The sequence below is a fragment of the Aythya ferina genome (assembly GCF_964211825.1).
Source record: "Aythya ferina genome assembly, chromosome: 6".
NCBI lineage: Eukaryota > Metazoa > Chordata > Aves > Anseriformes > Anatidae > Aythya > Aythya ferina.
Genome location: NC_140303.1, coordinates 25,738,564 through 25,758,952, shown reverse-complemented (window position 1 = coordinate 25,758,952; position 20,389 = coordinate 25,738,564). Strand labels below are relative to the sequence as shown.

Sequence of the window (20,389 nt, the reverse complement as noted above, 5' to 3'; positions counted from 1 at the left end):
TATAATTAGGTACTGTAACAGCATTCAGCTAATGAAACTGGTTATTTAAAATAAATTTAAATACCTGCTATGATTTTTTTCATATATTGAATATTTTTAAATAATTGTGCAAACTAACCCTGAGCTCTTCCACTGCATCCATTCATTGCATCATGTCTTAAATCAAGAAAACTTTGACAGTTTTCATAATAAAAGTAACGTGTGTGTGTGTGTGTGTGTGTGTGTACATGCATGCATTTGTGTTCTTGTGCATGTGTGTGTGCATGGAAGGGGAAAAGTAGATAGGATTCATAAGAGCTACTGACTTTTTATGTATATGAGGACTAGATTAATAGAAGAAAATTTCAAATGTTTCAGTAAATTAATTGACTTCCATTTGTAAAAGTCCCAGCTGCTGTTTGGATGGAAAAATCAACCCTGTTACTCTGGGAGCACTAACTCAAACTGCAGAAGGCTCTCACCTATGTCAGCCCTTCAGCTTCATCCTGCCATTCTACTCTGACAAGCTTGAAAAAAGGGGAAGAGAGACTGAAAAAGAACCTGTTTAACAATTCTCCTGATCATTTTTCAATCTTTTGTTATCTCAAAAGAATGGCACTGACAGACTGGAAGATAAAAAGGAAGCATGCAAGTATATGTCTGTAGAAAGAGGGACACATGCCTCTCCTACCTTGCAATGTTTCCATGGAAGTGATCTGTGGAGGGTACTCGACCTACATCGCCTTTCTCTATCAAAAGGACAAATACCTTGATGCAAAGGATTTGGAACTTGCTTCCACACCCAATTTGATATAATTTGTCAACTTTCCAAGAATACGACAGTGCTTTGAGGAGGGTTGAAGGGTCCCAATCCCAGGACAACAAGCAGGAGTTTTTGGAATTCTTCGTGGTGTTAGGCTGAGTTTTCCTTCAATGCATACACAGTCTAGGTTGGTTTCAGAGTAGGCTTATTTTAGGGCTTCTGTGTGATGATATATAACTGGTTTTTACCTATCAGAGCTTCCAGCATATGTTCTATTTTAAATCTGAAGATGGATTTGGAGAGTTGCTAGAAGGTATAACACTGCTACCTCATGAGGTGAAATGATTCTGTTTTTATCTGAAGTGGCTCTCAACAGAAGAAAACCTAAATTTTCAGACATATAGGGATACATACTCTTCATGAATGGATCTACAAAACAATTTTTGAAGTAACAAACCAGCAGCTATCATAAGAATCTTTTGATATCAATAAATACATATATGAAGATGATTATGACCACAGGAATATTCCCTACTGGTAGATTATTTTATATATATTAGTAACTTTTTAGAATTTTCCAAACTATCGTTTTAGATTTCTTTTTAAAAACTTTTCACTATGCATAAAGCATATAAAATTGACAGGCTCACAGAAAAGCACAACTATTATTAGACTGATACAGAGTAATGATTTATAGGTTGTCTACAAAGCTACTGACTCATAATTTTAAAAAAATATTTGGAGAGAACTCCCTGGAGAGACAGATGTTAAAATATGTCAAGGGTTCATGTTGCTAAAAAGAGTTCAAAGAAAAACACTGTTATATCAGGTTTTGATTTGGGTCTCTGGTAAACTTCAGAACTGCATCTTCACTGAGCAAACAAACAATTTCCAGCCTAACTACTTCAAATGCTAATGAAATTAGTCATAGTCAACCCAATCTTCAGGTTCTTTTAATCTTGGTTTTGCCAAATCAATGTCTTACTTTTGCTGGTGAACGCTGTTTTCTTTTCTTCTTTTTCTGCAAATCTACTGGCTCTCGTATTTGTTTTTTGTCTCGTTTCTGTTGTTCAGATGCATCAGTAAAGGTAATTTCTTGCTTTACACTGATCTGTTAAGATACCAAGTGCCAGTTTCAGGTAAGGTTCTCACTACAGAAAAGCAATTTTTCAATTTTAGAAGATGACAAACTGCTGAAACAGAAAACCTTTTTCTAAGGGAATTATCGTGTGGCTTCATTCTTTCAGAAATTTAAGTGAAAGGAATAATAAGAATCTTAAGTAAAAAGGGCATAGTTAATTTTTACAGTGACATTTTGATGTATCCTTTCATTCATCTCCCAAAGTCTTTTTTCTTTCTGATCTGTGGTGATTTTGAGATCAGTTCTTATATTAAAATCACTTCCATCTGTAAAAGCATTCAGCTTTTCACACCTACTTTACTTTAGTCCGTGTATTGTCAATGCAAGATTTAACGGAATAGTTTAGTATATATTTAAGACAGAAGTACTTTTAAAGAAAACAAAAATATTGCTAATGATGGGATTTTTTTTTTCCAAAAATATTTCTTCACCTATTGTGCACTTCAATGAAGAGCAAGATACTCTTACATTTTTCTAACAGCTGAACTGCCTGATCTACAGCTAACAGAGTCGTGTTTTCACAACGCTACCTTTCCGAGGATTATTCTTCATATATAAGGCTAGCTGCTTTTAAGGTCCTTGTAATTATCCTTTATGTTTGACAGCTATCAGTGATGGTGTGCTGCTTTACAGACAGACGTTCTGCTTTCAAAAGGAAGTCATCTGTATTCTCTCTGGGCAAGATGAGGGAAACTTTCTATTAGATCTCAAGGAGGGGCATATTTATGGTCATGTATGAAGTGTCACAGTCCAACCTGCAGCGTGAATGCAATTGCTAAGCGTCCACATAGCTTGAAAACATGTAAGAAGATGCTTCCTGCATCAAAAGAAACTAAACAGCACTATCAACAGCATAAACAGTATGCAACTTTTCATAACGCTATTTATTCTGGTTTGTAGTTACCCTCGAACATTAAATGTATTTAAAAGAGCACAATTTAACTCGTTAATTTTATGGCAACAGCCTGATTATAAAATATTTATAAAACAGATACTTAAAGATTATACTTAATTGGAAAAATTTGTCCACAGCCAGAGGCAAATGACATTTTCATAAACAGCATCTATTCATAAATATTTTGATAATCAAAATCCAAACAAGCAATTAATAGATTCTTGCCAGAGTAGGATAAGACTATCGGATCAAGCTCCCTAGTAATTTCTCCAATATTTCACAAAGAAATTGCTTACAGGGACATTAACAGCATACTGCAGCCCTTGAGGAAGTCTATCTTGCGCATCCATGTCATCATCATTTTTTACCGTCTCCTCATGGACCATGAGTTCATCATGTGAAATCATCTCTTGCTGTCGAAGTTCACTTTCCTGTAACACTTCGTCTGCCGCAAGAATTTCTTGGTGCGCCATAGTCCGATCTTGAAGCACTGCCTCTTGCCGGTCTCCCGATACTCCGGACTGGTCAGATACTGCACCCATCCCTACCATAGCCCTGGATGACTGCATTTGGTCTATGCCACCACATTTAAGAAATAATCCTCCCAGCTTGTCTTCAATGTTCATTCTTAAGTGCAATAACCTACAAAGAAAGTTTTAATAGTAAACATCTCCAATCGGTGCTCTTGCTTCAAGTTTTCACTTAAAAACATTTATAAGGCCCCACTCAGTACTCAGCATACATACATGCACTCCACTCCTAACACCGACACCCGACCAGAAGCGGGGAGTTGGATACCTTGCTTCAACACGAAACGATTCTCCTTTCACACACATGCATGTGTACACCAATGAAGACTTTCAGACAAAAGGTTTATAACAAGGTGCCCTCTGATTGCTGGCAAAAGCCTAAGATTAAATGAGACCTAACTCCTTATTTTTTCAAAAAATGTTGTTTTTTTCTTCCCCTTTTTCTCTTTTTCTGCTTTGTTTGTCTGAGAAATGCCAATGTCATACTGGTCCAGCTCCCCCCTATTTCCTTGTTCTTTACGTGCTCTTTTGTTACAGCTACCCCGGGGCATGCTATAGCTGCAGGAACACCTTTAATATCCCCGAGTGAGAGAAAAGAGAACTTTCTGGCTAAGCGTGCACGTCAAGGAAGGACTACAGCGAGGTACAATTTGTTTATGAAAAGGGCAGTCATTTTCACACCCGCTAAGCTGGCGCATTAGTCAGGAAACATTAATTCCAGTCGTGAAGAGCAATACCGGTAGTTACACTGATTCGTGATGCACAGATACCAAGTGGAATATTCCAACAAGTGGCATGGCTTTCTCCTCTGTTGTCTAACACAGGGCAGCAGGCTTTTGTGGCTGGCGGTGGCAGCATCTGCTTGTCCCCTCCCTGTTCCTCAGGTGATGTGACTTTGCTAGGACAGGACACAGCCCTCTGGACCTCCCTACACACCGTGGGATGTGTGGCATGGCAGGGCTAAAACTTCTTGGTGTCCTGCATGGGTCCCAGGAGCCAGCCTCCTCCGTGCTAGTCCCCCGGCCCCTAACTCCTACCTGCTGCACAGCGCTCTGGTCCACTGCTCCAGACAGACCCACAGACAGACAGACATCCCTCCTGCACCCCTGCCTCGTCCCACAGCTGGCGGCAATGGCTACACAACAGCACAGGGTGGGAGCAGAGGCACAGCGGGGCCGGACAGTGCAGGGTGAAGCACAAACAGGAGCATATCTTGGGGACAGCTACGCCAGCCCCTTGGATTTTGTCGCATTCAGAATCACAATATGAACGGGATGGCGGTGCAGCCCCCTGCAAACCCACTGCCAGCTCCTTGCAAACCCACTGCCAGCTCGCCAAACGACTGGATCAAACGAGTGTACATCAACTATTTAAATTACCAGTCTTGTTTGATCGCTTTCCAAAGCACTTTCTTCACCAGGAATATCTTCTGAAAATTCTTGATGCACCTGAAACCTTTGCAAAGATTTGTTTGTGCTGAACTACAGGGAGCTTACAAAGCACGGAGCAGCCTTTCTGCAGGTGAGATCCTAGCGTACTGGGTAGGAACACAAGCCACCAGAGAACCAGCTGACAAAGATCTCGAAGTTCTGCTACATTATACTTTGCTTCCAATCCTACTGTTAGCTCTTAATCTTCTTCCTAAAGTAAAATTCACTCATTTTTTCTAAAAAATGAAATTAAAAAATTCCACATTAACACCTTCTAGTTACAGCTCATGTCATATAGCACAGAATTGGAATAATATTTGTTCCCATGCCCTACCAGGAGATGTTCCAAATTTCTGACTGTATCACTGAAAAGCTGATAGCCAGCATGGGCTGACTTCTCCAAGTTTCAGCTATTTAAGTGGCACGCCAAAGAAAGAAGCTTTTCAGACAATTACAGGTCTTTTTAATAAGCCTTCTGATGCCACAAGTCAGGAGGACGCAGTCACCAAGCTAAATCTGTTTATATATGACAATGTCATCAACAATTTTAATAATCTCCCTTCCTATGCAAAAAAAAAACAAAAAAACATTTTAGAGACCCAAAAAAGCCTGTGATGGAAGCAGAAGAGGAAAAATTCTGTTAAGAGCATTTTTGCTTGTTATCTGTCCTTTTTTGTTCTTCTGCAATTTTAACACAAGGAAGTTTGGAGTCTTTCTCTTGATTTTCAAAGCATCTGTCTTCAAGTACTGACAACTCCTTAATGTCGTAAGTGAGCTCAGGTAGTGCTAGGTGACAAGCTTACTCCCAGTTAATCCACTTTATAGGAAGAGAATGGGATTTCACATCTTCAAGAGAAAACGGATGTCTGGCATGCCACACAGCCACCTAGAGACATTATATAATCCATAAAGTATTTTGGGGAGGTAACTGGGAAACCATACTGATTGTTTCTCAGCAGTAATACAAACAAAAAAAAACCTGGCATAGCACAAAGGCTGCATTTTTTCTACCAGTGCAGGTCTCCCAGAGAGATCGTGCAACAGACCTTAGTGATCCTAAAAGAACATAAGGGTGAATTTATCATTTTATCAGTGCAGAGGATCCTGTGTCAAGTAAGAAATGCGAGAAGGAACTCAAGGTCTTGAGAATCTGTCTCCCATGGAGTCACTATTTGATAAAGGATGGTGCGAAGGAGCTAAGGTTTCTTGGTAGGGCATGTTAAATATGTACAATGAAAGATAGACTCCAAGGAAAACAAGCAGATATATTTATTCATTTCAGCCTTTATCCCAAGTTTATCCACTCTCAGCACACATCTTACATAGATCATCATCTGCTGCGCTTTTGTTCCATGCTACAGAAATGCGACAGTGTAAGCTCAGCACAGAGTCTTTAGAGGAATGGTATGTGCAGGTACTGGGATACAAGAACGCAAGGTGATTTAAGGAAAAAAAAACAGCATCAAGTCTGAGAACACAGTGGCCCTGATCGCTCTGCTCAAGCCACTCACGGAAACGGTTGCTCCACATGGAGCATACTGCCGTCTCACCCCGAAGTTAGGTATGAATTGAGGAAATCCTGGATACAAAGCTATTTCCTGGCAGGAAGATAGGCAGACAAATGAAAATAGAGAGACCCGAGCGTTTCAGGCTGCAGAAGAGCTGCTGCTCTCGCCAACAGAGACGGGCAGATTCATAGGGGAGTTGGCAAGACAGAGCAGCTGCCCAGAAGACAGTCGGGCACTAGATGGCATGTCCTGGTCTCACTAGAGCTCTGAATTGCCAGGGGAAGGGAAACTATTTCGTTCTCACCCTGCCAAGTAGACTTAGCAGAGTCATGCAACTGCAAACACTCGGTTGTTTTCCAATCATGATCTTGAGTCATATCAGCTGCTGGTACAGTGAGCGTGCTGCTTATTGAATCAGGCTTTCAAACATCTGGCTTTTCAGAGAGAAATAACGAGAACTTGTAGCATATTCTTAGGCTGCGTACTCTAAGCGATGAAGCACAGTGTAAGTCATATGACATCAGGTACTGCTTGAAAAAGAAGAACTACAAACACAAATAAGCTACTAATTCAAATGAGAAGTATCCCAATTGCCACCATCTCAGTGAAACAAGGGTAATTTGTCATCTGACACCTTTTGGCTCACATAAAAGGAATCCTATCATTTACATTAAAGATGAGGAGAAGTGTTCTTGGAAGAATGACAGTGGGATAAAGAAAATTTAAGTTAAAAGCATTCAAAGCAGCTCACTTTACCAAGCCTGCAAAGATTAAATAAATATTTCAAGTGCAAGATGCATCTGTGAGATAAAGATCAACTCATTTTGAGATTATCTTGAGCGAAGTTACAATAACACAAAGCATACACGAACGTACACAAGTACTTCCCTTGGCATCAAACATTGTTATCCTTATTGCAGAGACATTTTCAATGAAATTGCAGAACTTTTATTAAGCTCCACCAAATAATCGCATAATTTTAGCATTTTCTTTGAATATATAGCTCCCATTTTGAGGAAAGAAAAATAAAAAAGAGGCTGGGGAGGGACTGCATAGAAAAGGTCTCATCAGATCATCTCAGCATCTTCTCTCTTCACACAGTGCTCAGCAGCTGCTCGCAGAACATCCACAGCCAGTGAACAATGTGCTCCTTTTCAAAAGCCGCTGCCGTGCCAGAGCCTACGGCAGTCCTTCAGAACTGTTCGTTTCAGTACCCCTGACATCAGTTTTTCCAGCGATCCCTGGTGCAGCAAGTCGGAGAGCTGAGTGGGAAAGACAATATTCCTATCATAGAAACAGTCACCTAAACCACATCAGGATAAATGAGAAGCGTGACAACCTTTCCAATTCAGAATCAACAGTTGCAATAGTCAAAAGAAAACATTAATAGGTAAAAAACAAAAATAAAAAGGCTGGTGGGATGGTGGCTGCTCTGCACTAAGGTTGAGCAGCACCCCTGAAGGCAAGTGCTACAACTTGTTAGCCACCGGAGTGCCATGTACTCTCCTGCTCTTTCCACTTCTTTTTCTCCACTTCTTTCCACTCCGCCTTCTTCCCTTCTTTTCTGAAGCAGGCAGCAAAGGATTACTTAATGATCAGCAAGCACCTAGAGATACTGCTTCGGTTCACCTCTGAAATTAATCTTTATGTGCAGTACTGGATGAAGTTTCTATGGGTAGGATTTAAAAGACTGAGAGATAAAAAAAAGTATGTCGGACAATTAAAAACTGAGAGACAAGATAGAGAAAATAGTGTGCACGCACAACAGCAATCCTAGGGTGCCTGTAGCACCTCCATGGTGTCCTGATGTAAGCACCCACCACTAAGACTCCTTCTTGGAGCTCACCTTTATGGCCCAACTACAATGGTTTGTGCTAAAATGTAAACTTTAATGAATGGAAGGTATATGGCCCGGTGCCCAGCCCCTCTCCCAGTGTTCTCATTGCCTTCACTGGGATGAGCAGCGCGACTGTCACCGTGCCACCACGAGTGGAGCTGGACAAAAGGCCACCAGCCAAGCCACCGGCTGTCCTCCGGGTCACGGGGGTAGGCAGGAAGCGAGCACAGGAGATGGGCAAGGGAAGAGGCAGGGAGAAGGGAAAGGGGCTGCTTCTTTCTGCTGCAGGCAGTGCTTAGATGAGAGATGGGTGTATGGGGAACCTGCAGCCCGAGTGTGATGTACACATGCAAATGAAGGAGGTACAGCTGCCACGCAGACGTACCTACAGGCTATGCTAAATTTAGAGGTGCAATGTGTATCTATATCCTCAAGGCAGTGCAAAAAACCCACTTAATTCTGCAATTCCTAATGCGAGAGAAGAAAGAAATAGCAACATGGCTTAATAGCACATTAAAAACTACACGTGCCTAGGTCACGTTTTATGGTGATGCATTCCTATTAATAAAACTGCCTTCAATGCAACGCTCTCCAAAAGAAGGAAAAAATCGCAATTCCACAGGTTCCTACTAGCCATTTGAAAACCCTATCAGCTCATGAAACATGTTGAGGATTCCCACCTCAGAAAAGATACTTGGCGGCATTATTAAAGTACGGATGCAGTCAAATGGAAAGGGAAACACTGCTCGCTTTCACAATACCAAAAGTTCAATTCTGATCATACACCTGGAAAGTAGAAAATACCACCCTCGTTAATGGTTTTAAATAAAGAACATTACATGAACTTAGCATCCCTTCTCCCTGCTGAGAAAATAAGACACAACTGAAAGATTTTGCAATTAGCACACAGGCATTTGAAAGGATGAATTAAAATGATGACTTGTAAAACAGAAAAAGTGAACAAACATAAATCATTGTGCACGGGTTCACAGATCATAAAAATAACGCATCCTAAAATGCAACGTATGATACAAACACTCCTAAGACTTGTTGCACAGCTATTTCCAAACGCCCCATGTTGCTGAACACGTGCCAGCGCAGGGCCTGATCCCACCCAGACTTACGCTCGCGCTGAGCTGTGAATAGTCCTCTTACAATCAACAGGATTACTCACCGAAAATCTACTTATTGTGCATAAAATTATCCGTGCATGAAAATCCTTGCCACCTTGCTTACTCTAAATTCAGTATTTGACCACGCCCAGCACAACCACGGTCTAACATCAAGCAGGCACATCAGAAGCTCTCCGGACCGTGTCAGCAAAGCCCAGTTCCGCTGCAACACCCACAGGGATGTTACCAGTGGAGCAAACACACTTTCCCTATTACAGAAGTCACAGGCAGTGTTGCTTTTTATCTAGAGAAAAAGCTGGTTTGCCACTGATCTGGTGGCACTTAATTTCAACCTGCTAGAAAACAGGTAGTTTTGAGAATGTATATTTGGACCTCTACCACTGCGCAGCTAACCCAAAAGAGCAGAATTTCTGCCCTTACGTTATGAAACTCAATCCTCAGATGAATTTGTACACGGGACAGAAAGCCCTACACAAAGCAAAGGCTAGCCAGCACCTTGTAAGTACTTGTGCTAGTTTATAACTTCACACCAACTTGTTAAATTTTTGTAAAATTTGATATATTGCAAGCATACCTCTAAAGCTGAATTTTTGTAGAATTATTTCAGATAATGTATCATGCCTTTTTTTTTTTTTTTTTTTTTTTTTTTTTTACAGTGCAGTCGTATGACATAGCTAAGCTCCCTCCTCCTGGGACACACCACCCTATCTTTTGTGCCTACCCCAATGCTCCTACAAATACATGGTCATTTAAAAGTCCTTCAGGCTGGCAAGAAAAAAAAAAAGTTACTTATTTTCTGCCAGGTTAACTCACTGAGTTGGTGTACTGTACAGAATCTGTCAGAAGCAGCTCGAAATAGCGTGGGAGTAGGTCCTTCCCCATACAGCATTCAGAGGCTAACTGGCTCAGCCTTTCCCGTATAATTTCACCTTGAAAACAAACGGAAAAGGAAAATATGTTGCTTTTTAAACACTGTGATTTTTTTTTTTTTTGACAAGCCCTTGAGTTCCTTGGAGAAATTCCTGGGTTTCACCACCCCTCTACTATCTGCAAGTATCTGTGAAGCATCTCTTCTTGTCACTAGCACCATGCTAGTGTTATTTTACAGAAGATGACAACCTGCTGTTGCTATCAGTTACCCTCCTGGCTCAAATGGCAGAGGTCTCTGCATATGTATGTATGTACAACAGCACTTCTGCTGTTTCTTTCCAGATTGATTTTTAAAAATCCCTCAAACATTTTACACAACAAGCCCTGGGAGAGTACAAGAAGTTGCATGCAAACTTACAGAAGCCAGGGACAGCCACACTTCAGGTACTTTTCATCATTAGGTTCATCATCATTTGTCTCTCTAGCTTATTTTCATACCTATCATATGAAAATATGATAGATTTTCACATCTTTTCTTCTTTTTAATTAAAGATCATTTGTATTTTTCTATAAAGCATCATTTTGTTCAGCACACTGGATGAATCTGCTCCATATACGCAGGTAAAATAGTGAGAACGTTTATAACACCCTTGCTGCATTTGCTGTGATGGCTGAAACGTGTGCAAACGAGGCATGGATAGCAGGAAAAGAAAGTCATGACCACTCAACACTGCCTTGCAAAATAGGGTCCTATCCTTGCTCCTTCTTCTGCAATTCTACAGCTCCCAGAGCTCAGTGGGAGCCACACTACACACAAATCTCGATCTAACTCCCCGGCATCAATTCCCCAGCCATAAAATAAGAATGGAGGTACCCGTTTCATTTCCCTGAGGCACACTGAAATAGTCGTAAGAATAAGCAGCGTTCAATATAGGTCAGCAGGGTGGACTGATCACTTCATGGTGCTCACGTTCCTGCAGCCAACACAGCTCCTGGGGGAAGAAGGTGGCATATGCAAGAGGGACAGCTGAGCCCACGCCTTAGTGGCTTAGGTAACTACTGCAAGAAGGCAGACCGCAGGGGTTTGGCATCCCCTGGGACCGAGGCACTGCTGGGAGGGCACAGCCAGCGTGTTTCCAGCTCATCCAGACAAGTCGCTTCAGTGGAGAATAAGCTGAGGAATTTGGGAGCACAGACACAGGACCATCAAGAAAAGGTGAGCACAATGGCACGACGGGTTACAAGCACGATGTTGTAACAGAGCTTGGCTCCGTTTCTCAGCCGTGCCGCTGCTGTTGGGCAAATCTGTCGTCTTGGCACATCACCTTCCCCTCCCGCACTGCCGCTTCCTCATCGCTGCAGCGGGGGCACTGACCTACCTAGGATCTGGGTGCGAAGAGAGCAGTAGGAGCTATTTCTGAGGGCCTCACAAACCTCTCCTTCACGAAGAAATATATTCAGTCTGCCTTCCGAGCAGGATTAAGCAGAGCACAGTAAGAGGAGGCATTATGCAATGAGCAGAAAACAAATTAGCGAGCAGCTGCTTAGCCAGCGAGCGCTATGGATCCTGTACATTCAGAAAGGTAGGGGACTGCAGGGGGAAACGCCGTGCTCATGTACCACTAAAGACCACCAGATAATATTACTCCTGGGTCAGTGCACCTACACTTCAGATGGTAAACTTACGGTGGCATAGGTGAACACTGCAATTTTAACATTTGTGTGCTTGACTTATAGCTAGAAGCGTTCTAAGTGCACCATTTTCGTGCCTGAAATGATTTTACTTCATCTTCTCATTCTCTTCTAAAAGGTCATCCACAGGCATTAAAGAAAAATTATAATTACAGAAAAAATTCAAGCCAATTCCCTGGTAAGTCCACATAGACTAAATAACATTGGGCAATATGCTAATGAAAGTATAATCAGGAAGGATTTGATCCCAAAACCTTGAAGTTACCAGGGAAAGCTGTCTCAAGAGAACCTGGAGGACATCCCTCATGTACATACACAACAGCATAAGGAAAACTTTTAGGAAAGTACCAACAGTAACCTAAACCACAGGTGAGAAGGACACAAATAACAGACACAAAGCATCTCATGGAGCTCAGACAATATTTATTTCTACATCTTACTTGAGTGGTTGAAAGCATGATTTAAACACTGGCTCTCAGACTGTGAGGGCAAGGAAAATGTTTTGGAATACAGGAATCATTCTCCTAAGCTGCAATTTCAGTTCTAGGATATTGGCATGAGCTAAGTACACATTTTTTCCTTAACTTCATTACAGTAGACTTATTCAGGGGAAGGCTGCATTCTGTGTAAGGTCTCGGAAGGACTCGTGAGGGATGCTGCGCTCTCTGCAGCCTGGCTTTTCACACAGCGGCACCAGCAAGGAGCATTTTCTCATTTAAGCCTGCTGAGGAGGCTGTGCAATATGCCAGTGTAACTTTATTTTTAATGTATATTTATTGCATTTTGGCTGCTTTTTAACCATACCTTTCACCCGCACACGGAACAGTAACCTCAGAAAATCCAATTAGCCAAGAGCATGAGAGGGTGAATCCCTCCTTTACAGAAAGAGGCACTGCGGGCAGACCAGGCGAATCCTCTGCTCTCTTTTATTGTTTTTCAGACACCATTGTGCTACCTTCAGCGGGCATATCTCAAGGCCATCACCGTAGGCCAGAATATCAGATAGAGGCCTCCCAAAAGTTCAGAAAAACGCCTTGGATGACGGCTCCGCTTCCCCCCAAAAATTCAGGTCCTTTCAGGGACCCATTCCACAAGATTCAGCAACTACAAGGTACTAAACAAAACAAAGCATAAAAAAAAATAGTTCAAGCTCAAGGAAGCTAACCTACCTCGTTTCTGTTAATGTGAGCACAAGGCAACACACACAACATGGTATAGAAAATAAAGCCACGTAATAATCCCTGGAAAAAGCAGGAGAGAACCACAGGTGGCAGCTGCTCATCCTAACACAGGAGACATTTCCGTAAGGTGGTCAGACCCCTCCGAGGTGACAGCGGGATCAGGATATGAAAATAGCAAAGAGGCAACGGTCTCGGTACCATCACCAAGGAGCAATTTCTGTCCCACGAATTAGGGACCGTGGCCTAACCCACACCCTGCTATAACGGCGTAAGGGGAGTACCAAGCATCTTCAGCAAGGGGGAGGGGAGCAGTCAGTACACAAACCAACACACGTCCGTGTTTATAGACTGCAGGAAATCGGCCAGAGGAGAAGCCGTAGAAACAAATTCATAATTAAGGAAAGTGAGCAACAACTAGGGCACTTTCTTAAAACCCACAGCTGGTACAATAGCAAGTGACAGACCACGTAAAGTTGCCAGGACAACGAAGAAGTTTTTGAAGAGCACGCTTCTGTACAGTCTGGGCCTTTTTTTCCATGTTGCTGCAACAAATCCATCACCTCCCTCCTGATAACCAACATTTGTGGTCAGACTGAATCAACTAAGAACTATTCCCACCCCGCTTACACCAAATACCAGAGCTGTAAGTCAGCCTTTTTTCAGTCTGGCTGATCCTCACTCCAAAGGAAAAAAAAAAAAGTCAAATCAGGTAACTCCTAAACACACTGTGCTTCTGCAGCATGTCTGCTTCTCAAGACCAGCCACAACCCCAAAGAAAACTTCCAGGTAACGCCACTTTAGTGCCCCAAAAATTGCATGCACAGGGAACCCCACTGATTTCTATCATACTCCTATGACTGTTAGGAACAAAAATCTTGAAGGTCCTTGATGCCATTAACTCCCAGGCCAACAATTCAGAGCTGCCATCCCCAGCAGGTCTGAAATTTCTGAGAAGCCCTGGTCGAGCAATTCCACGGGGAAGCCAAGTCTTAGTAGGATACATTCGATACAATCCCGTATTACTGCACGAGCAGGAAACCAACCTGTAAAGAAGGAAAATATTCCTACAAGACTTGGGGAAAAGAGAAATGCAGCATGCCCTGTGTTTACAGACTGCTTTCCAGACACTGTTTTATTGTCCAACCCTGCTAAGAGGCTCCAGCCCTGCACCCACTGGTTCCCACTGGGCGACAGCACCAGGAGAAGCCCAAGCCAACTCGTGCGTAACCACAGATGGAAACAGAAGAGCTGCCCGACTTAGGGGCAAATTCCAGGCACCTGGCACGTGTAAGTACAAGCGATCCCGCACTTTCTGGACACGCGGCCATACGCACAGGATCACCACAGCTGTGGGAAGCTCCACGCTGCCCCGTGGCCCAGAAGGAATGCGAGCTGGGGACAACACAAAGGCTCCCTGGGCAGCGAACTGCAGGGTCAGGCAAAGGACTGAGATTAGGTTTCGTGCCAATTTCCCCTTCTACAGTGCAGTCGACTCCTGCTTGAAGCTTCCTTATATTTGACCCGATACAGAGGATACAGCGCTGAGCAGGGGCTCCTAACAGGCACCAGAAAAGCCCGAGCATGTCTGGTTGGCTTGATCTGCTTTTACCTGTCAGATTAAGAACACAAGCTCCCTGGGTTTGTCTACAAATTGCCGCCTAGTCTACGTATTCAAGTGATGTATTATGACAACTGGATGATCATCCTCTGCATGCTCCTTTCCTACAAACTCTGCTTTATTCCATCCCAATCCCTTAATTTCATGTCAAGTATAAATAACCTGTGCTCACAAAAATAAATATTTTAAATACATCAAAATTATTTGCTATGAGTCATTTTAAAAGATATTACTGGCAAACTTCATAATCTCTAAAAGGAAAAAGCAAAACTAAAGCCAAGTAGCTTTCCATGACTCCCTCATACCCCCAAACAATCCAAACTTCCCAGGCCCTCTGCAGACAACCACATAACTTTCCACATCTTCTTGCTGGCCCACACAAAAACTCAGCAGCATCTACCTGTCGAGTTCACCAGAGCCAGAGGGAGGTCCTGAGGACTGCAGCCTGATAAAGCTCTCCTTGAGGAATGACGGCAGGCTTCCTCCCATGCAACTTACTCATTTCTGTTTGATATTGTTGTATTCACACACAGCACCTTTACTCTAGATTTTATACCCCCAAAAAATAAAGTGGTTATAAGGTCACAGGAGAAGCTGAAAACCCATATTCTACAGACTCTTCTTGAAGACATCATCTCTAACATCAGTTACACCACACTGTGGTGTCCTCAAGATTGACCTGCTCTGTCTGCAGTGCTCATCACAAAAATTCCCCTGACATGTTAAGATTATTTCAGCAAAAAAGGGGCTGCTTGAGCTTAGCAATCTTTAGCCAAGAACCCCTTTGATAAAAGAAACTTAGGACACAACACGCGAAGACTTTTTAAATTTATTTATAGCTCCTATTGTGTCCAGAACTGCGCAGCGCTACAGATGACCCGACGTAAAAGCCTGACAATTGTCATCCACCTCAGGCATATTTCATCTGACAGACTCGCATAGCAGTGACCTGTGTCAGGACTCACTGTGTATGTGGTCAAAACCAGGGGAGAATTGCATTTCAGGAGGTCAGCAGCAGAGATGGTACTTTGCTTCCGAGCACTTTCATTTGAAAAACTCCGAAATCATCGGCTGCATCTGGAAATGCTGTTATAATGCTTACAGACTAAAACATCATCCCCGGACATCAAGCCCAGTGCAATGCACTCATTTCTTGGCTTTCACATCCATTTTGCTCCCTCTTCCTCCCCTTTACGAAACTGAAGAATGTCAGCGATGTAATATTTCAGATTTGCTTGGTGAAAGCCCAGCTAAATAGCTTGCATCACCAAAGGAAGCCTGCAGAAAGCTGGCGAAGGCAGAAATTGCCCGTGTGCTCTGCCCCTTCCCAGGAAACAGCTACGGGTTCCAGCTGCATGCCAGGCAGGCAGCATGCTGCTGGGGTTGGCAAAACTCTCTCCAGTTTACGCTGAGCATTTCTCAAGCTCAGTTGACTAAAGCCTTAGGCCAGAGATCATCACAAACAGATGCCAGAATTGTTTTATACGTTCACCCATACTTTTTAGGAATATAATGCTAACTCCTTCATTCAAACCTAATCCCAGTAAAAGCAAAAAAAAGAAATAAATTTGACTCATTTTCCAGGCAATCGCGTAGAAGTTAAAATTCAGGGAGTGTACAACACATTTGTCTCCCCTTTCTGTCTTAACCACTGCCAGCGAACATATGGCTGTGTCAAACCTGCCCAGCATCACTATTTGTCACTGCACCTCTTGCACTGAGGTGGCATGACCTGGTCACGATGTTACTGGCACTGTAAACGCTGCTAACAGCGGTTTTTACATCCGTGCTGGGCTACATATGTAGTAAAAGTTTACATGGACTTTATGGGAAATGATTACCACGCCACTACGATACTTGTTGAAATGCTTATGAATGGGCATCTTTTTAGCTTACGGACACGACTGCCGTTTGAAGTCTTTTGTAAAACTGTTTATCACTCCCATATCTGAGTTTATTTACACAGATACCACAACAGCTTTATGCAATAGTAGTATCACGTGTTGCATCAAAAAATGATTTTGCTTCACAGCTACTTCACAGGCACCTTGTGGTATTTTTTTTGCCATGCTAGAGACCTAGACAGTTTATATTCGATAGGCTGCTCATAAATTATACCCTGGTGCTGTTTGCAGGTTGGAACGTCTTCCCACACAGATTTCATTTTATCATCAGACTGTTTAATTCTGCACTTACAAAAACGTCAGCCTAGTCATAAGGAGAGAATCAGACAGTACTGCCTTAGAGTTTTCTGCACAGACTGTGACGAGACGCAGGTACTCCAGTACTAATATGTCCACGGAGCGCATCAGTGGCAGGCTACGGCCAGCATGCAGAGCCAGCTGAAGAGCTGTGCCTTGCTGGTTCCACAAAAGGGAATGAAATCATGAAGTAACACAAATTAGTAATACATTAACTGTATCACCTTATTTGTGAAAAAGCTGCCTCGCAGTATCTGGCTTAAGTACATTAACACACTGACAATATCATAAAAGTACACTAATAATTATTTCTGAGCAACTGTGATAACAGTCTCTGTATCACCTCCCAGTGTAAAATTCTGACGGCGTGGAAGAAGTTATCAGGAGGTTCAACCTTTTTGCATGTTGAACTTTCTGCCATCTTTCTAAAAGATGCTGAATTTCCCCTTTAGGACACACTTATAATCAAGTCCTATGAGAACTTATTATGGATTTTTCCTGATATTTTATCCAAAATGCTGAATATCAGAATAACATATGAAAAAAAATCCCTATATGCGGGCAGGGGCAGGCATTTTAATCAGAAATAACACTGGAACACTCACATATGTTAGTTTTTTAATTTGTGTGATAATTTGTAAGTTAAATAGGTTTAACCTATGTCACTTGTGTAGTTTATGACATTATTGCTGGTGTATAAAATATTCTAATGAGATGATAAAAAATGTATATTGAAAAACATATAGTGCACTAATGAACTAAACAGATGGAACTGTGCTTTTAACTGCACTGAACAGTAACTGGAATGAAGTAACTAAAAGCATTTGTGCAACTGAAAATAAACCTCATGAAAGTCTGAATGGGTTTTCTTTTGTTAGGGGGAAGTTTGTGCTTGGCATACACCTACATATGTTACAGCCAATGGCTGCTGCTTTCTGACACGTCCTGTCAAGCGCAGTCTCAGCTCCCAAAAGCTAGTAAGTTGCGTGTGTGTTAAAGTAAGTTAAACTTCACTGCTAGTTCAAGGGTGTCTGCAGATTCCAATACACAGAAGAGCAAAAAAATATTCTCATGAATCTCAGTATTCCAGGAAATGCAATTTTTCAAAAACCTATTTATGTCCAAAAAATCAAATTAAATTAAAATACAAGTTAATCACTGTAGTGATGCCTCACATGAGCCTTGTAACTTGTTAGAAGCAGACACACACATCTACTTACATCTGTGGAGGCTTTGTGGGACTTCGTTTGTCTTTAGGCACTCAGCTCTGCAGATCCAACTGAGAGCTAAAGGCTTGAATCTATTTCATCATAAATTATGTTGATTTGAAAGGTAGATATCATTGAAATGCCAGACAGAGGCAGAAAGAGTGCTTATTTTAAATAAAACATACCTATGATTCTGTGATGCTATTCTCTGCTGGATCCACTTAGAGGAGTCTTTAAAATATTTCCAGTGGCATTTACTTTTCATTCCTTCTCACATTCACTCAGTGGAAAAGATTTTTAAGTTTGGAAAACAGAATCAGACACTTTGGTTTCATGTTCAAGAACTCCAGAACAATACCAGTAAGTTTATTTGTCAAAGATTTATATGTCACCATTTCTTATTTAACTTTAGTTACTTCACACAAAAATCTTAATATTAGAGCCAAAATTAAATCAAGCTTAATCCCAAACTATGCTAAACAATTAAAGCCTTTTCAGATAGATTAAGGCCCACTCACTCCATCAAGCTGCTCGCCACAGACAGGTCTCCCCTTGTAGTATTTACAGTGGGACAACAGTACACGTAACAGTCCTCACAGGAGGAATTCTCCACAGAGATCCTAGTCACAAAAAAACATCGCTAATTCTACCACCAGATAGAAAAGACAATCCCACTCTGCTTTTCCCCACGATACTAGAAAGCAGCTAAACCTTTCCTCCCCGTTGGTAAATTTAAAATATTTTACCTAAGTCAACAGCCTAACACCTAATATCCTGATCTTCACCATTTCCAGTTTTACATCATCAAACCTGTAGTGCAAAGAACCCAGCTAGAAGCGAGCTAAGCTCTTTTAGATGTACTGTTATTATATTTCACTCGAGTAATATATTCTTAATATTCTGGTAATTCAACTCTACCACTACTGGTACACAGAAGTTCTCAACTGGAAGTACGAATTTCCACCCCCAGTGGCTTTACCACACCAACTCTCTCTAGAATAAACGCCTGCTCTACAAAGCTTTAAATCCTAATACCAATAAACTTAAATACACTGAACTGAAGAGTGAAAATTGTCCTTTAAGAAACTACACAATAGCATTACAGGAGGTTCTGTCAGGTGAACAATTTAGCCTGCAACGTAACCTTTAATGTCTGAGCAGTTTTTCTTCCAGACAGTACTTTTTTAACCACTGTGGTCTTCACGCAGCTACTTACCCACTTAAGCTTTCCTTTCATAATCCATTATATTAGGGATTTTCCATAAGTAGAATATGTTTGCAGTACAGCAGCAATTAAACGCACGTGGGCAAGGAAAACAATAACAGAAACATCAGTTATAAGTGCATCTGTTATCTCATGCCCTAGCCTGAGCAGTAAAGACAGAAAACGTACCAGCTGCATGCAAGAGGTCAGCCTCGTCCTTTTGAGCTTTATTCAGCTCTATGAGCTCACTGCCTACACACGTTTGGGGAAGAAGAGCATGCAGACATACAGAAACGAGAAAGAAAACACTTCTGGAAACTGAATACGCGCATACATTCAGCTGAATATTCAGGAGGAAAGGCCGTAAGAATTGCTTTCAGGGAAACAGTACAACTGAAGAACTAACTTTTGTAGAATTCCCCTTAATCACTGCAACAAGAGCAAGGCTGCCTGCCCCCGCTATGAACCTGACTGCACCCCGCATCAAGAGCCTGCAGATCCCACTGGATCCACGTGTGACCAGGCCTCAGGAGCTCCGGAGCTTCCCAGCCCAGCCCCAGCTCCTGCAGATGACAGCTGTCAGCGGCAGCGCCCCAATCCCCAGCGTGGGAAGCGGGGCACTGGGAAACCAACCCTGTCTGCAGGTGTGCAACTTGTCTCGCGGCAGGAGAGACTTCACGTCTGGGTTCGACCACTGCCTGGTCGAATTCTGATTACAGCTTAAGAACGCCTGTAAAAAACGATGTAGGTTAGCACTACCTCTCCACCTCTTTTCTTTGCAAGGCACGCATCACCAAACGCATGGAGAACGAGCGCAAAAGCTGTCTCGCTTACAAAGAAATCTGATATGGGCACTCCAAAATATGTAAGCGTGACAGGCCCAGGTACATACTGCCAGCAAGCCTGAAAAGCCTCGCTGAAATCTGTAAGTACGGCAAATAAACAAGGCAACCAAGATCCCAGTGGAGACAAAACAACAGCTCCCTGTAATTTTTCTTCCTGGTACCAAAGGCAAAGATGCTGCTGAGCAGCAGCACAACATCTCTCCCACCTAAAACTTCCTGGATCGGACTGTCACATGTGCACAGGTCACGCTGCCGGCAGACTTTCAAAGCAAAACCAAAGCCACGACCGCTGGGATCCGCACACTTGTCTCCGACCACTGCGCAAAGCATCTCCGAGCTGCTCCGCACACTTCG

General features: G+C 42.4%; 1 protein-coding gene across 3 annotated transcripts in view; it reads right to left on the bottom strand.

Moving 5' to 3' along the window:
• Nucleotides 1–20,389, bottom strand: part of ZNF148 (zinc finger protein 148) — a 38,234-nt gene that overhangs the window by 16,663 nt on the left and 1,182 nt on the right. For 2 of the 3 annotated variants that reach the window (XM_084524494.1, XM_084524495.1), the window contains exons 2-3: nt 3,075–3,420; nt 1,728–1,853 (exon numbers count right to left, since the gene is read on the bottom strand). In XM_084524494.1, the coding sequence (XP_084380620.1) occupies nt 1,728–1,853; nt 3,075–3,404 (456 nt within the window). In that variant the 5' untranslated portion in view covers nt 3,405–3,420. The remainder of the gene's footprint in view (nt 1–1,727; nt 1,854–3,074; nt 3,421–20,389) is intronic. The other variant, XM_084524496.1, reaches the window with a different exon arrangement.